This window comes from Mytilus trossulus, chromosome 2 (genome assembly GCF_036588685.1).
Source record: "Mytilus trossulus isolate FHL-02 chromosome 2, PNRI_Mtr1.1.1.hap1, whole genome shotgun sequence".
NCBI lineage: Eukaryota > Metazoa > Mollusca > Bivalvia > Mytilida > Mytilidae > Mytilus > Mytilus trossulus.
Genome location: NC_086374.1, coordinates 103,325,100 through 103,342,752, shown reverse-complemented (window position 1 = coordinate 103,342,752; position 17,653 = coordinate 103,325,100). Strand labels below are relative to the sequence as shown.

At 32.1% G+C, this 17,653-nt stretch overlaps 1 protein-coding gene across 1 annotated transcript; it reads left to right on the top strand.

The window, feature by feature from the left end:
• The first annotated feature begins 608 nt into the window (after nt 1–608).
• LOC134708585 (uncharacterized) lies at nt 609–17,278 on the top strand. Its single transcript, XM_063569234.1, has 7 exons — nt 609–751; nt 4,981–5,052; nt 5,753–5,989; nt 10,964–11,071; nt 11,699–14,088; nt 15,479–15,612; nt 16,940–17,278. The coding sequence occupies exons 2-7, from the start codon at nt 4,995–4,997 to the stop codon at nt 17,046–17,048; spliced, it is 3,036 nt and encodes a 1,011-aa protein (XP_063425304.1). The 5' UTR covers nt 609–751; nt 4,981–4,994; the 3' UTR covers nt 17,049–17,278.
• The last annotated feature ends 375 nt before the right edge of the window (nt 17,279–17,653 follow it).

Here is a 17,653-nt window from a genome sequence, read left to right as displayed (position 1 = left end):
CCGTTTTAAATACTAGTTTAATAGATACTTCTTTTAGTTCATTTTAACAGCGAAAAATGATAACGACATGCAACATGCCTTATTATAATGGAAATGAAATGAAATCAAATCACAGTAGTATACAATTTGTTATGAAATATGAATCATTTCAGTTTTTCAATTTTTTCTTGGAGTTTTTTTTTCATTTTTATTTATAACGTGACTAATATATTTATTGCACAGTATTGCTGCTAAAAATTTACTTTGTGGGCAGCACTATGCCGAAAGCTGATTGACTCACCCTCTTTAAATACAGTCATTACTTACTTACTTACTTTCTTGGAATCCAGGGAGAATATCTTATAAAAGTAAATTGATATTATATTATAATATTACACTTTGTTACATGATTTCATGTTTACCAAAATAATAGATATAATAAAAATAAGAAGATGTGGTATGGCTGCCAATGAGACAAATATCCACGAAAAAAAGGACAATGGTGTGCACAAGTTATCTTATACTCTATACACATTTATACATTTCATCATTCTTATTGTCCGTAGCCCGTAACCGAGTTATCGATATAAATAATTTTGTATTGAAAAAAGTAATCGAAACCTTATAGATAAAGTATGACGTAAATGAAAATTCCCACAAACTTAAATTTAGGTATGAAAAAATAAAAGTAAGTTGGATTTAAAAACGTATGGTAAATAAACTCATCAATATGTACCAGGAATAAGATTGTGTATGTCTACAAAGGATACAGGTAAGTTTTTTAATTAGAATTAAAATTAATGTGAATTTACATATGCATATTTTATATATGTATGTGTTTGTCCGTGTGTGTGTGTGTGTGTGTATGTTTGGACAGGCTGTCATATTAAAAGTAATACTAGAAACATACATTTATTCATTAATAGATGTTTATGCTATCCTATTCTTGAACGGTAACTATTGAATGCACATTATTGTTGTGATTTCTCTCTTCTCAAAAGTATTTCTAAACACCTAACCTGTTTGTTTGCTTGCATCCACGTCGTATGTCAATAGTGAACAGTTGCCTAACAATCCATGTCCTAACTTTTTTAATTGGTGTAATCGCGTATTGCTGCAACAATATAAATATTTACTTGATAAACTAGAAGTGAAGAGAAATTAAGTAGTATGCAGAGGAAGTAGCAGTTTAACTATTCAAAGCTCGTAAATTCATTTTTGAAAGAAAGAAAAAACAACAAAAAAACCTAATAAATTTAAAATCACATCATGCACATGATGATGAAGAAATAACTGTAAAGCACAAATTGCATGACAATTGATTTATTAATACAATAATTGTATTGTTTGGTAATATTCCAAAAATTCAAACGGAAAGTCCCTTAACAAATAGCATAAACATATCTAAAACACATAAATCGAATGAAAAACAACCGTCTGCATACTACTGACTAGGGACAGGCATTTTCTTATGTACAAAATAGTGGTCCGGATTAAACCTGGTTCTATAGGTGGCTTAACATCTTACTAGTATGAAAGTTTGCTATTATAAAGCAGACTCTAGAGTATGATTTTATAATTAAATTCTTAATACTTATTAGAACGAATGGAAATGCACTCAAATGAAATTGTGACAAAGCTTTATTTTTAAGGAAAACGTTTAATGTTTTTTGTTCTTTCTCCATGAATTCTGTGCCTTGCTCCATCATTTAAATAAAAAGGGTAAACTGTGCTAATGTAAACAAATATTTTGTTTCTATTATTTGGTATGTTCTAAATGAAGTTATAATTTAGAATTTATTCACATTAGATTACTTGTAACTTATCAAGTTGTGATACGTTCATTCTACACAGCGATTGATTTTTGGATCCTTATTATAATGTTTGATAATGATATCACACATGTATAAACCATGTATATTGTCATTGATTTTGCTTTTTATAACGTTGTCAGAACAAATTAGTCTCCTCGTCATCTGTTTGAAAATGCTTAATTTGAAAAAAAACTACCTAAATAGTTTGATTTTGCTTTCTAAAAACTTTATAAGTAAAATTTAGCGCAGCAATTATTGAGATATTTTAAATCTTTCATTTCAATATGTTTTGCTTCGGATGGCATATTTAATACGCCCTAAATTGCATGAGTAATATGATTCAAATATGTGTATTGTAAAATGTGTTTAAAATATAATTATTAAAATAGACCAAGGTAAACTTTTTACTGATATTAATAAACAACAATATGACCTACAAACCGAAATTTGGTTTTTAAAGGCAAGTCAAAAGAATCATGTGTACGTAATTTGAAATTACACAATACAGGCTCCTCAATCTAAACCATTTGTTTAATAAATTAACTTAAGAGAATATATTGATGATACATCTCAAAATCGGCTTGTATATGCTCTTTGGTCAGGTTGTTGTCTCTTTGAAATACAATCCATTTCCATTCTTAATTTTAAAACGCATTTTCAATCTATAGAATGTATAAAATTTTAAATGAATAGACTGTATTACCTTTAACTTTTGAGAGGTTCTTTGGTGCAATAAAATTTTTGAATTTTTGAAATAATAAAATGAAGAACAGATATCAATTATTTTTGTATCGTATATAATGTATAATAGAGAAAGGCTTCACGAAAATATAAGTTTGAACTTTTTGCACCAGTAGTAATTGATCTAAAAGTCAAATGATAAAGGTAGTTTTATATCTACCGCAAACACAGTTTTGGATATTATAGAAATCAACATGCCTGTCTGTCTGTCTAAGTCATGTCCGCCCGTCCAGCATCATGTCTGGTGCATAATTTGTATACTAAACTAGTCGACAAAAAAAGCGATACCCGAAGATGAAGTTTTCATTATATATGACCAATATTGAAGATGGTAATACCAAATGACCACGGAATTATAAATCCGTTTACAAAAAACATTTTTTTTGCGTCCATGACGTCATTTGACGAAATATTTTTATAATATACGTAATATGATGTGGACCTTCAATCACCCCAATAGATATACATTTATAGATCAATATAGTGGCTTCTGTTCTGTTTGGTTGTCAACGTAAATACTTCTTAAACTTATATTTCGGCAATAAATTTGACATAAAAAACCAATATCAGGTAACACCAATTGTTGAAATTGCGATGGAAGTCATGTAGTTGATATATCAGATAGTATATGTTTTGTGGTTTTATATTCGAAACAATAATTATGTATTCATTGTGTTTCATTGTTAAGGAAAAAGGCTTGATACATTCTGATCAAACTTTTTAAAGTTTTGTGAAATATTTTACCGTCTTTGGTAAGTCATATTCAAATGTATTTTAATTTTCATCACAACATAGTACATTGAAGTAATAATAAAAACTACTGATTGACTGGAGTGGTTTTTTTTTGTCATGTTCACTGCAGTTTGTTTTTATAATTTTTGTATCGCATGAGAGAGTAATCGTAGAATGTGACACATGTGGCGATGGAGATTGCAAACAGTTATTTAAAAAAAAAAGATATGTTTAAGCAGTTTAAAGTTCTTGGTGCTACTTACCTTTTTGCAAAATTTATCACAGCTGTGAACATGGTGTTTGACCTCTTTTTCATGGTTCAGCGATTGCTTAGATAACAAGAGTAAATTTTGTTACTTGCATATCTTTCGAATAAGTAAATGGATAACTATGTATACGATAAAGGAGAACATTGGAAGGTCTTCGTGTCAGTCAGCGATCTTTCACCGGATCTTGATCTCGTTTTATAAATACGTGATCAAGGGTAAGCTTCCTTAATACATTTGTTTCTCAAATACTAAAAGCATAAACCCAACTATATTTGATGCGCTGGATGTTTTTAGGGTTTAAATTTTAAGGTGTCAGGTTTAATCTGATTTCATGTTAATGGCTTTTTTCATGATTATATATGTTTCTAGGAAGGTTACCAAAAGTAGTCTGTCAACTATATTTGGTGTTGAATAATTTAAATTTGTATATGTCTAGATCATTGACTATTGAACAACAGCGGTATACTACGATGTTGCCCTTAATTTATAGGGTTAATCTCCACCTGACCTCATTGTCATAGTTCATTAATGTAAGTTAGATTTTTCTCAGACACTATAAGGATAAGGTCATTGTTTCTATGAAATGAAAACAACGAATTATAATTTTCATGCTTCCAAATCGCTTTTCTGGATTTGCAGTCCTCAGCAATTACATATTTGATAGCAACGAATGTTTGAGAACCGAAAAAGTTCAAGATCTATATAACCAAAAAGGACATCAACGACTTTAAATATAAGATGTAACTGTCTTTCTTGCAGGGTTCATAGTACGTAGATCCCATTGCCAGCAAGAATTGGTCAGTTTTGGTACGTTTATCCGTGTCCCAAATATAAAAAGCAGTAAGTCGACCATATTCAATGTATTGGACGATTATAATGTGCACATGTCTGTAACAAATGGTTCATATCACCTTTATTTTGATTTCATTGATCTTATTATGTTAACTCTATGGGATAAACATAATAAAACCTTGATCTTCGAGATTTTTTAACATAAAATGTAAGCATGCCCAGTACAGCACGCTAGACTTCTCTGAAAGTAAATAACGATCAATACGTCATTTGTATTATTTTAATTTTTTTAACTTATTTTTAATACAAAATGCAAATCAGATCATAATTTGATATAAATACGCAATATACTGACACATGATTTCAAGTATCCTGTCAGATATACAACAATACAAAAATGGGAATTATCTTCAGTTGACTAATTTGGTTGTTGATCTGTTTAAAAACAGATAAGAACATCTTTTTCTTGAATTTGACTTTTATACAAATTCGATGTTTTTATGTACCCACGCATCAATTGCCAGCTATTACATTCTCGGTCAAGGTAAATGAATATTTGATTTTAATTTCAATTTAAATGATACGATATACACCTTATTATTTATTAGAATAGCAAAGAATAATAAATGTCAAACTTAGTATTTTCCCTTTAGGTTGAAGAACGAACATGGATTTCGACAGCTATGATAACGTTATGAAAGGGGTTGCAGATAGTCTTGATGCAGGTATATTCTATTTCTGTTCTGAAACATTTTGTACGATACATAAAAAATAACAAGTGAAATCTTAAATATTGATTACATTGAAACATGGCGTAAATAAAACTAGAGGCTCCGAGGAGCCTGTGTCGTTCACTTGATGTTTTTGTGTACATTTGATGCATGATAAAGTGGAACCGTTACATTTTGGTTTAGTTTCAGAAATATAAGTCAAAAACTACATCCACCCCTTAGTTCTATTTTTTGGCCATTTCTTCCATGCTGGGTGGCAGACACGGTCGTTGGACACATTTTATTAAAGTAAATACCCTAATGCTGAGTGTGGCCAAGTTTGGTTATATTTGTCTCAGTTGTTTCATAAGAAAACTTTTGTAAAAAATTGAAGATTGATTTTTTTAATTTGACTCTAAAGTGCAATAACTCCTTAAACATGTTTTAAAAGGGTCAATTGACCTTTAAACAAATATTGTTGTTCACGAAATAACTTGATTGATGATTTACGACAAATTCAATGGATATAATTCCTAATGGTCTGTTGAAAGTTGAAAAGGAAATTAGAAAGGTAAGGCAAAAAATGGCATTAACAATTATAGAATTTAACATTTTTTCCCAATTTCTTTGTTTTTAAACTCCTGCAATTCTTTTTATTATATGTAGTATTTTATATAGTTGAATTAAATCCTATGATTTTTTCCATGTTGTAAAGGAAATATAAGAGGTCTGAAGTTCCTTTTGAGGGACAAGCCGAATATTTCCCAAAAGGAACTTGTCAACGTAAATGAAGGCAGTGATTTGATACAACTACTTGAGAGGAAAGAACTGTTATCAAGAACAAAGGTTTTGGAATTCATAAACTTACTGCAGTTAGAGGGTAGAATAGACCTGTCTAAGAAAGTCCAAATATACATGGAAACCAATCTTCCTGTGAACCTATCTAATCATGGTTAGTAGATAATATTGATATTATTTACCCCAAATGAAGATTATGTACATATCAAAGTACAAAGAATAGAACCAACTGATTCTCTCTCTTTCTAAGACAAGTTTAAAGTTAACATCATATGAATAAACGGAACAAGTCGGCAAGAAGATGAGCAAATTAAATTGATTGTGTGAATTGCAACAATTAGGAATCTATGAAAATTGTTTGACTTTTAATAATTATAATCGAAACAAAGCAGAACATGCTTATTTCTGAAATAACTCTAAAATTAGATTTGTGTATTCAAATCTATCTTGTTTATTCGCCACCTTCATTTGATCTCTCGTGGAAAGGTATTTGATCGGAAATCATATAACTTCCAAATTCTTATATTAGCTGTGATGAAAAAGAGAGGCGAAGGTGGCTTAGAATATCTAACTTTATTCGTCAAACACAAACTCAAAACTCCATAAAAAAAACGAACAACACCGAAAAGGAATATAACAATCTACAAAAAACCCATAGAAAACTAAAGACAGAACAACAAAACATCTGCCGTTAGGTACTCCCAAAAGGAGAGCGAATCCTTCTTGTGAAACACATCTGTCATAAAACATTTATATGACAGAACTGTCATCTAACAAATTGTTTGAAAAGTTTAAGTATGATTATTTCATTTTGTAACTTTTCACAACTTTTCAAAACTTGTTATACATGTAATTAGTTTTTGGCGATATCAATATGTTTTTTTTGGTTTTTTTTTTGTAATATAGATTTTATATTACATTATAGTACACGCGATAGCTTTAGAAATAGAAACAAATGTATACAGTAAATCTGTTAAGCCTTGGTCACTTATTAAAACAGGGACGAAAGATACCAAAGGGTCAGTCAAACTCATCTATACTATTAAACGAGAAGACCTCATTTTTGGTGTCGCTTCTCCTCCTTCCACAATACATTGATCATTGTGACTGTATGTTCTATAGGTACCATGCATAGTCGCATTTGTCATCCATTCTTATGATTATTCAGTTTCGGTTATTTTGGGAGAAAAACGGAAAAAAAGAAGTCCGGATATGTGTCCGTCATCACCCCGGCTTTTATTCATAGACAACTTCCTCTTCCGTTTATTTTTTCCAGAAGTTTTGTAAATTTACATTACATACCATATATTATCATGTTTTATTTAAGATTCATTGACTGAATCGTTATATTAGAATGTTGTCCCAAGTAGAACAACAACCCAGGCCGTGTGAAAATAAACACAATCATTTGTGTAATTCACTTATCGTCACGGAAATAACGACACATGCATAGCCTATATTATCATGTTTTATTTAAGATTCATGCAAGCCATTTTCACATTGACGTTGTCCCAAGTGTAAGGCTGTGTGAAAATAAACACAATCATTTTTTTCATTCACTTATCGTCACGTAAATAACGACACAGGCATAGCCTAAATTATCATGTTTTATTTGTCACGTAAATAACGACACAGGCCAAGGATTTGTATAGTGAGACTATACAAATCCTTGCACAGGCATAGCCTATATTATCATGTTTTATTTAAGATTCATGAAGGCCATTTTCACATTGCCTGAATGGTTATATGTTGTCCCAAGTGTAAGCAACGACCCAGGCCGTGTGGAAATAGACACAATCATTTTTGTCATTCACTTATCGTCACGTAAATAACGACACAGGCATATTATCATGTTTTGTTTAAGATTTAACGACACAGGCCCTATGAAAAACAAGAATGTGTCCATAGTAAACAGATGCCACATCCGATCGGCACTATCATTTGCTATGTATCGACCGTGAAATGGGGTAAAATCTCTAATTTGGCATTAAAATAAGAAAGATCATATCATAGAGAACATATTTACTAAGTTTCGAGTTGGTTGAACTTCAACTTCATTATAAACTACCTCGACAAAAACTTTAACCTGAAGCGGGACAGACGGACGGAAGAACAAACTAGAAAATATAATTCCCATAAATGGAGCATAAAAATTTATTGTTTAAAGTAAAAACTTTAACCTGAAGCCGGACAGAAGGACAGACTTACGGAGGAATGGGGCATACACATTTATTGTTGAAAGTGAAAGTAGTGATTTGGTCAAAATGAAGGTAGGGTAGAGATTAGCGGAAGGCAAGACTTATTAGGAACGTCGGGATCTGGTGCTTTTAAGCTCCGGATTTCGGAACTGATTTTTACGGGATGCGGGAATATTTTTTTTTATTTCGGGATGTAGGGATATGAATTTCGTTAAAATACGCATCTCGGAATTTCATGTTTTAAGCCCGAGATTTCAGAATCAGGGCCCCTCAGACAACCCCTCAAATGAGCGTTAGTCACTTATACGAGATTCAAATCCTACCATTGGCATGTTAATAGGGCTTTCAAATGGAAAAGCACTCATGAATTGTTCTACAAGCACATGTTATTATCTTATTATAATGGTATATAAGCAATTTCATTTGTTTCATGTTTGAAGCGGTGCAAATTTTTAATTTAATTTGACTTTTACCAAAAAATGCATTGTACCAAAGAGGAAGAATAATTGTGGCATAAGGTCAGAAACACAAAAAAATAATCGAACAGAAAGGAAACACATAACGGAGGGCTTTTTGATACCTTATATGGAATTCTCCAGTCAAAATGTCTTTTACAAAAAATCATCGTACAACAGTTTACAAGCTGTATATACCCGCGATTTCGCGGGTGTGTTCTAGTAAATCTAAAACGAACTGACAACGCCGTGGCTAAAAATACAAAAGACAAACAGACCAACAATAGTAAAAAGTAAAATCACAAAAATACTGAACTCAGAGGAAAATCAATTTGGAAAGTCCATAATCACATGGCAAAATCAAAAAACAAAACGCATCAAAAACGAATGGACAAGAACTGTCATATTCCTGACTTGGTATAGGCATTTTCAAATGTAGAAAATGGTGGATTAAACCTGGTTCTATAGCGCTAACCCTCTCACTTTAATAAGTCACGGTCACACCTTAATGTCTAGGTCAAATCTGAACGGATAGCTCAAACGGATGGCTAACGGATAACTTTTTTTTAATCCGTTCATGTCCGTTGGACGTTCATTCTTATCCCTTAGACATCCGTCCATATCCGTTGCATGTCCGTTTAGCGTATGTTTTATCCGTCGAAGTCCGCTCTGTCCGGTCGAAAATTGTGAGCATGTTCAAAACATTAAACGGACGTCCAACGGATGAAATGTCGTCCCTTTTGTACAGTACTCGTCCGTTTCGTTTCCATTTTGTATCAGTTACGTGTCCGTTGTACAACTTTTACCGGACGTTGAACGAATATGGAGTTGAACGAATGCGAAACTGGCTTCTACAGGACGTATACAGATAAAACGGATGATGAACGGACCTGAAACGGATAAATGCCTATTGAAAATTTCGTGTCAGAAATGCTAATTATTGGTATGTCAGATATCTCAAGGTTCATGAATTCTTATCATTCATAATCGATACGTCTAGTACGTTTCCGTTTATCGTACGTTGCATACCCGGTGTGTGTTCGTTATGCATTCGTTACGCATCGGTTTTATTCGGTCAGTACATCAATGGACTCCCAACGGATATTAATTTTGTCAACGGACAACTTTTATTTTCATCCGTTAGACTCCGTTCGTGCTATCCGGTAAGGTATGACCGAGGCTTTAAATATCTACTCTGAAATAAATTTATAGTCAAGGAAGTCGACATGTTTTACCTAATTGGGAAAAATATCAACATCGTCGTTAGGCTATTATCTACTTATAGACATTTTATTATTTTAAAACTTCACATTCCTAAACTTCTACAATAAAAGGTTTTAAAAAACATTAAAAAGTATACTTCCTGATCATAGGTAAAGGTAAGCCCTTATGTTTTGTGACAATATCAGAAATCATTTACCTGGGACTTTCTTACCCCCGCAATGGATTACTTTAATAGAGGTTTTTGTCAAAAGTTTTCGGAACTTTTTTTGAGCGTCACGGATTACGAAGTGCACGTATGGCGTAAGCCTGGTATCTTTAATGAGTTATTCTGACTAGAATGAAACAGTTCTACGAAATATTCTCCCCTTTCTGAAAAATAAGAAACAACTTGCAGTTCTTTGTAATTGCTAATTCAACTTGTTGTCATTTATTGCGGTATATATAATTTCTCCGTTGTAGAACATATAGTTCAATACAAATGCAGCACTAAAGTTGCTGATTTCTATATCTTGATAGATGTAAACAGATTGAGTTGAAATAATATTATATCAATAGTTTTTATTTTCTCCTAAAAAATGATCTTATCAAGGTTTTAATAGCTTTAATTAATTAAACACACTCGTCTGTTAGATAACAACCCATTAGTCAACACTTCGGTGTTTACATGAAAATCAATAATGTGGTCGTTTTTACAAATTTCCTGCTGTTTACATAGCCTTCAATTTTTCGAGAGGCTAAATGTTTTCTTATCCCAGGCATAGATTACAATACTTTTCTATCCCAAATTCATGTATTTGGTTTTGATGTTATATTTGTTATTCTCATCGGATTTTGTCTGATGCTTGGTCCGTTTCTGTGTGTGTAGTACATTTTAATGTTGTGTCGTTGTTCTCCTCTTATATTTAATGCGTTTCCCTCAGTTTTAGTTTGTTATCCCGATTTTGTTTTTGTCCATCGATTTACCAGTTTTGAATAACGGTATACTACTGTTGCCTTTATTTACCTTAGCCGTATTTGGCACAACATTTTTGAATTTTTGTTTCTCATTTCTTTTCGGTTTTTTACTTGTTTGGCTTTAAAAATATTTTGACATGGGCGTCACTGATGAGTTTTGTGTGGATGATACGTGGTCTAGCGCTCTAAATTATAATTCTAGTACATTTGATAACTATATACTTAGAAATCAAGATTCATATGCAGTTTGTTTTGAATTGTGAATTGATATGCCAAACAAAACATTTCTCAATGTAGATTATTATGGAATAAACGGTATGCCAGTAGTTGAGAATTATATTGAAACAGATGAGTACAGATTATTTGAGAAGAAAATTAACACTTGTAAAGCTGCTCTTATTAAAGGTAAGATTAAATTACACATTAATCGGTGTACTCTTTATTTGTCTTTATAACGATATCACATGCAAATGATCAAATGTAAATCATTCAAAATGTTTAAATCCGTAGATTTGATAAATAAAGGCAGCAGTAATATACCACTGTTTAATAGTCATAATTCGATAAGACAAAACAATATCCAGGTAGCAATCTATTGATAGTCATTTGTTGGCTCATTGAATTAGTAAATCAATTTTGACAAAAGGAAGACAACTTTAATGCTTTAATTAAAATAAAGGTGCGAACGATACCAGAGGGACAGTCCATACATACACAAAAAAATGCATTTCAGACAATTCGCATTTGTAATTGTCAGTGCAAACTCTCATCCAGACTTTTTTGACACTTATTGTCGTCAAAAAAGAAAATACCCTTAATAAATTGAATAAGTCCTCAGCGCTTTTTTGGATTTATCCTCATCAGCAACGCTCTATGTCGAGTATTTAAAAGCCAAGGATATAGAAGAACCGAAACCGTTAAAGTGCTTTATGAGGGGCGAAAGGTATCAGAGGGTAAATGTATAATGTTTTGAAATCTTAATGAATCACATGCAAAGAGTATGTATAAATTCTGTAAAGAATGATATTTTAGGTCACCATGGATCTGGAAAAACTCAACATGCCTACTCTTATGCCAGACGGTTTCCTGGTAGAAGTAAACAGTCCCTAATTTGGAGAATAGACTGTAAAACATTATCACAGATATATAGATCCCTATCAGCAATGGTGACCTATCTTAAACTTCAATGTATATTTTTTGATCACGTGACATATACACAGTCTGATCGCCAATTGAAGGCGTCGATAGATAAGATGACAAAGCGAATCCAGCAGAAGTTGCGTTGTGATGGTATAAATAACGTAAACCATTTGGTTCTGCTTGATGGCGTGGAGGATACGCACGACGATACTTTTAAGACCATGTTAAAGGATTTCCTAGATACCGAAAATATATATGTTATTGCCACATCAAGGGTAACTTATCCACACGAATTCCACAACCTGTGTATAGAAGTTACAGGAATGACAGAAGAAGAAGCTGTTCTTTACTTTAAAGTGGAAAATAATGACGAACTTGGACAGGTCAAAGAACTGGCAAGACAACTAAGTTATCTTCCCCTTGCTTTATCGTTTGCTTTTGCTTTTATTTCAAACACGGGATCTAGCATCGAAACCTATGTTAAAAGTTTAGCAGAAACCGAGGCAAATGACCAGTTAAGATCCCTTACCGTTTCATGCGAAGTTGCACTAGAGATAGTGAAGAAGGATCTCACAGAACATGGTAGAAATCTACTGGCATATATTCCATACCTGCATCCAGAAAACATTCCAGATTTTTTGCTGAAAAGTTTACTGCCAGTAAACATGACGGAGGACTTTAAAAAAAGAGAGATAAATAAGCTTATTCTTTGTCTGAGAAATAATTCTTTGGCAACTTTGAAATCAAGAGGTAATAACCGTGTAATTGCTGTACATCGATTTACTTTCAGAGTCATGATGAATATGAAGACCGAACAGGAGAAGAAAACTGAAGCAAACACGCTCCTCCGACATTTTTGTAATAACATTTATCTTGATACTAGTCTAATTGAAGCCGTTAAACAAAATGTTCTGTTTCTGGATCATGCAGTTGAACTGCTTAAGTTATATGAGAACTGTAATCGTCGACCAGAACTAGAGGATAAAGTGCTGTGTAGTGTACTTTTATGTGGTGTAGCCGTTACCTACCGACTTTACGGAAACACAGAGTTGTCCGCTAATGAGTATTTTGAAAAAGCAAAAGATGCAGTTTGCGAACTTGTATCTATCGACAAAGCAGATTTTGCTGTAACTGTCTGTGGATTTACTGCAATGAATGACATACATATCTCAATAAACGGCATTGAATTAATCCAAGAAAATTCAAAAAATCTGTTCAAAAAGCTTATTCTCAAGGGAACGAGTCTTAGTGACTCCTTTAGTCTGACAACTATAACCAATACCATAAGAAACAAAGAACAGCTTTGTTATTTACATGAAGTGACAAGTGGCATATGTTATACCAATAACCAAATACCGAAAGTTTCGATTGGAGAATTAATTGAAAAACAAATTATTATCCCTGTTCAGGAGTTTAAGGAATCTTTCTTGGTGGAACTAATGATACACATACTTTATAACAGTAGTAAAAACAAACGTCTTATGAAATTAGCCACTGACGACTTTACTATACAGAACCCAGAAAGAAGAAACAATTTTATGGCACGTTTGTCAAGTGATAATCTTTGTCCTACAGATGAGAGTCTTGTTGAGTTACAGTACTCCATCAATCTAGCGGAATTACTGGATAACCATTATAAACATAACTGTCCAACGTTTCGCCTTGGATTAAAAATAGCAGCAAAACGGGGAGCCATTTCATACTTTATCAGTTCACTGGAGTCAAACAAATCTACTAAATGCATTGAAGAGGCGGTTAAGATTCTAGAAGAAAATTCTGTTTCAAATATCCGATTTGTAGAATTTGGTGTTGTTAAGCACGATTCTAGGCCGATAAATTATCAAATGGTATCCAATAAGAAACTCCTAATGGAATGTTACATCATGCTTTCAAAGGAAGATACTAACTATCTGATTAGAGCGTTAACACTCGCACAAGAGTTGGAGTCCCTTATTCCAAGATTACATCACTGGAAGGTCATATCTGATATCCATATAAAGATCGCACATGTATTCGAGCTTCAAAATACTGAACCATTCATTACAAAAGCAAAGCAACATTACAAGGAGGCATACCGTCGTGAATATGAAAGTAACAATATTCGACTTACAAGGTATCACTTACGTGCACTTCTACAGTATGTTAATTGCTGTATTAATCATTCGACAAAGGAAGATCTAGAGATGGCTAAGACTATATGCAACGACATAAAAGAAAGATTTCAGCACAAAAGTACTGATGAGATGTTTGATGCCGCCCTTCAAACAATAGAAGAACAACTGGTATTTACTTTTGTATATATTTGTATTTCAAAAACATCAAATCAGAAATATTACCACAAGGTGCTCCAGTGTTGTACTCTTCCTGAAAAAGTTTTAAAAAAAAAAAATCCGAGGAAAATTCAAAACAAAAATCCCTAATCAAATGACAAAATAAAATATGCCCAAACACATCAAACGAATAGATAAAAACTCATATTCCTTGCTAGCTGGTACAGACATTTTTCATTAAGAAAGTGTATTCTTGATAATAGCACATTTTTACACCTTAGCAAACTAAAACAAAAAAACAAAATATAAAAGTTTGTTAGAAAACATACACACAAAAATAAATCATCACTATTTAAGTGCTTAATAAAACCGAGCGCAAACCCCAATTTTTTTTTTAAGAAATAATTCATGGAGGCTTGAATGTATCGTGATTTTACCACGGGTTGGTCTTTTATGAAAAATATTTTACCCTGAGCGTTAGCGAGTGGAAAAATATCGGCAAAAATGGACGAACCGTTGTAAAATCTTGATATGTTCAAGCCCCCATGTATTATTTCGATTTAATAGGACAAATACGGCAATTCTTTTGGATAGAAGCGCTCTAGGTGGATGACAATATTTGCCGTTCCCGTATATAAACGCACACTTAAATTGACGAAAAAGAACGAAGCAAGTTGAAGTAGTGACATGATGCTTAATCTATTTTCAATAACGTATTTAGATAGTTTTGGATGAATTTAATGATAATTTACTCAAATGTATTATATTATATGTATAAAAAAAATTGGCTTGTACGGTGTACCAGATTTTAGCATCGTTTGTCTACGTTTCTTTGTTGTGATAATTTTCAGTCGCACAAGCGTGTATTTTCTCGTAAATTGCTTATACTCTTACGTCATTCTTCTATGGCGTCGGGTATTTCATTCATAAAAAAACATATGACGTGGGAGTACAATCGGACCAGCCCTGGCAATATATTCATATTTTACCACGGTTGTGTACTCAAAGCGTTTGAATGCGTCATGTTAGAATAAGTTACAACTAGTTCATTAACTTATTAACACTATAAGCAGTAAAAAAAAACTTGATGAAGGAATTTTTCATTAAAAGATACAATTGGTTTTTATACTTGTATGGTTTCATTCAGGTCTTAACGTGACCATAACACGCATAATAGGTGTATTTCAGAAAGAGAAAAAAAAACAAATGTCAATCTTGACTTTATTTACACAAATGTGTTGAACGTCATATTTGTTAAGAGCTGGTGTGATTCATATAAAGATTAAGGTTTATCGAAACGACAGTTATCTCTCTTTGCATGTAAAGATAATGGCACATGATTCAGAAAGCCTCAGTTACATCCCAATACTAAATTTAATAATCTAGATCTGCAACCTTTCAGAACTCATTGACTACTCCAAAAGAGGTCAACGATAGCTTGCTAATTGTTCACTGCAGCGGTGTAGATATTGGCACACAAACAGACAACGTATTCACACATCCGTTAACTGAAAGCCATGCAAGAAACCATCAAAGGTTTGTTTTCTTCTCTCAGTGTCCCTTAAGTGTTACCAATTTCTCATTTTGTATAAAATAAGCTTAAATATTTAAGAAAATCTTAATACACGATATTTTTTTATCTGTTATTGAGTAAGCCAAAAAAAAGCCACATTCATGCATAAGAAATGTTGAATCTCACATAATTGTTTTTACAGTGGAATCATGAATCATGGATTCGTTGTCAGAAAGGAAATGTTTTTCTCTTAAATAATGTAGCAGAAAAAAAAATTAAGAATATTTATATAAAAACAATAATGATTTTTGATTTTAACATTTCTCCAATACAAGATTATTTGTATAAGAGAAAGACGAAAGGAACAATCAAACTGATAAGTCAAAAATAAACTGACAGTCAACGCCATAAACGTTCTTAATAAACTGACAACGCCATAAACGTTCTTAATAAACTGACAACGCCATAAACGTTCTTAATAAACTGACAACGCCATAAACGTTCTTATTCCTATATAACTAAGAGAAAAGAAACTTTTCTTTTCTGAAAATAAAAATATCTCTTTATTAGTTAATTGCGTCCGATTCTGTTTTCTTCATTTAAAAAGTAAAAGCTATGTTAAGAAATTGAAAACAACACGTCAAATTGGCATTGTAACCATGAATTGAATCATGTTGTTATACACTTATTCATTCAGGACAATTGTGTGATACATCGAGAGAGACTTCTTAGTTTATATCTTAGTCTTTGTATCAAAATATGTGGTATGAGTGCCAATGAAACAACTTTCGATCCAATTCACAATTTGTAAAAGTAAACAATTATAGGTCAAAGTACGATTTTCAACATGGATCCTTAGCTTAAACAGAAAAGCAAGCTATGAAGGGCCCCAAAATGAGATTCAAACGGCAAATACAACTGTCTGTTCTATAATATAAAAAAACCTATATCATGATTTCATCTTAATATAAAGTATTCTCCATACTTGAATAGTAGATTTTTATGCGTACATAACGTGTCGTTAAACTGTTTCAATAACTTTTCTGAACAATAGCATGTGTTAAACTGTTGCGCACACGTACTTTACTCAAAATATTATAATCCAAATACAGTATTTATAATGCTGTAATGTTGGGTATTTTCGCGACCGATTTAATTTAACTAATTTCAGGTTTAAGATTAAAAACGACAAACAATTCCTGCGCATCAAAACAATAATAGATAATCAGAGACATTGAAAAGGTTAAAGGCATAATATGTAACCTCGCAATATGGTTGTATCAGAAAATGAAGAAATTCAGATTCACACGATTCGTTAGAGTATCTTTTAGTTATTCTTTAATTTTTCAGTGGAATTTTACCATCAAAGAAGGAGCTTCAGAGGCAAAAGCTTCATCTGCAGATTGAACTAAACGAAATTGACAATGAAATGATGCGTTTAGAATTGAACAACATGTAGGAAATAATGCATATAATTGATATTTGTGTAACTGTTAAAATTTGAAAACAATATTATTTTGATGGCAGTAGATTTTAAATTCGATCTTTGTCGTATTGTTTAAGACTTGGATATGTCGCATATAATGTGTTACAAAAAAATACAAAGATTATATATCAATATTCATATTTAGAATTTTTCTGATATAGTAGGTCGAAATGTTTCGCATGTAATAAAAGGCTGAAGACAAATTTCGACGTTCATGTTTTAATATATGAGCCACAGCCATACTAAAAAAACCACAAGCTGTCCTACATAGAAATATGAGTAAGGATAAAATATTTTTTGTTATTTTATTGGTCATATTTCATTTTACCAAAATACTATATATAAAAAATAGTATGTCGAATATGTCGTTTGATACTCTGACATGGTAACGACGATACAGTGATATCTTTAAGTACCAAAATATTACAATAATTTTAAAGTAAAAAAATAGTGCTAAACATTAAAAGTAAATTTCCAGTACTACATATTCTTAGTACAGAAATAGTACCTATGCAAAAGTAGCTGTGTATCAAAGGAAAGGTAAAATTGATTTTAACTAAACACTTCGAAAATATTGG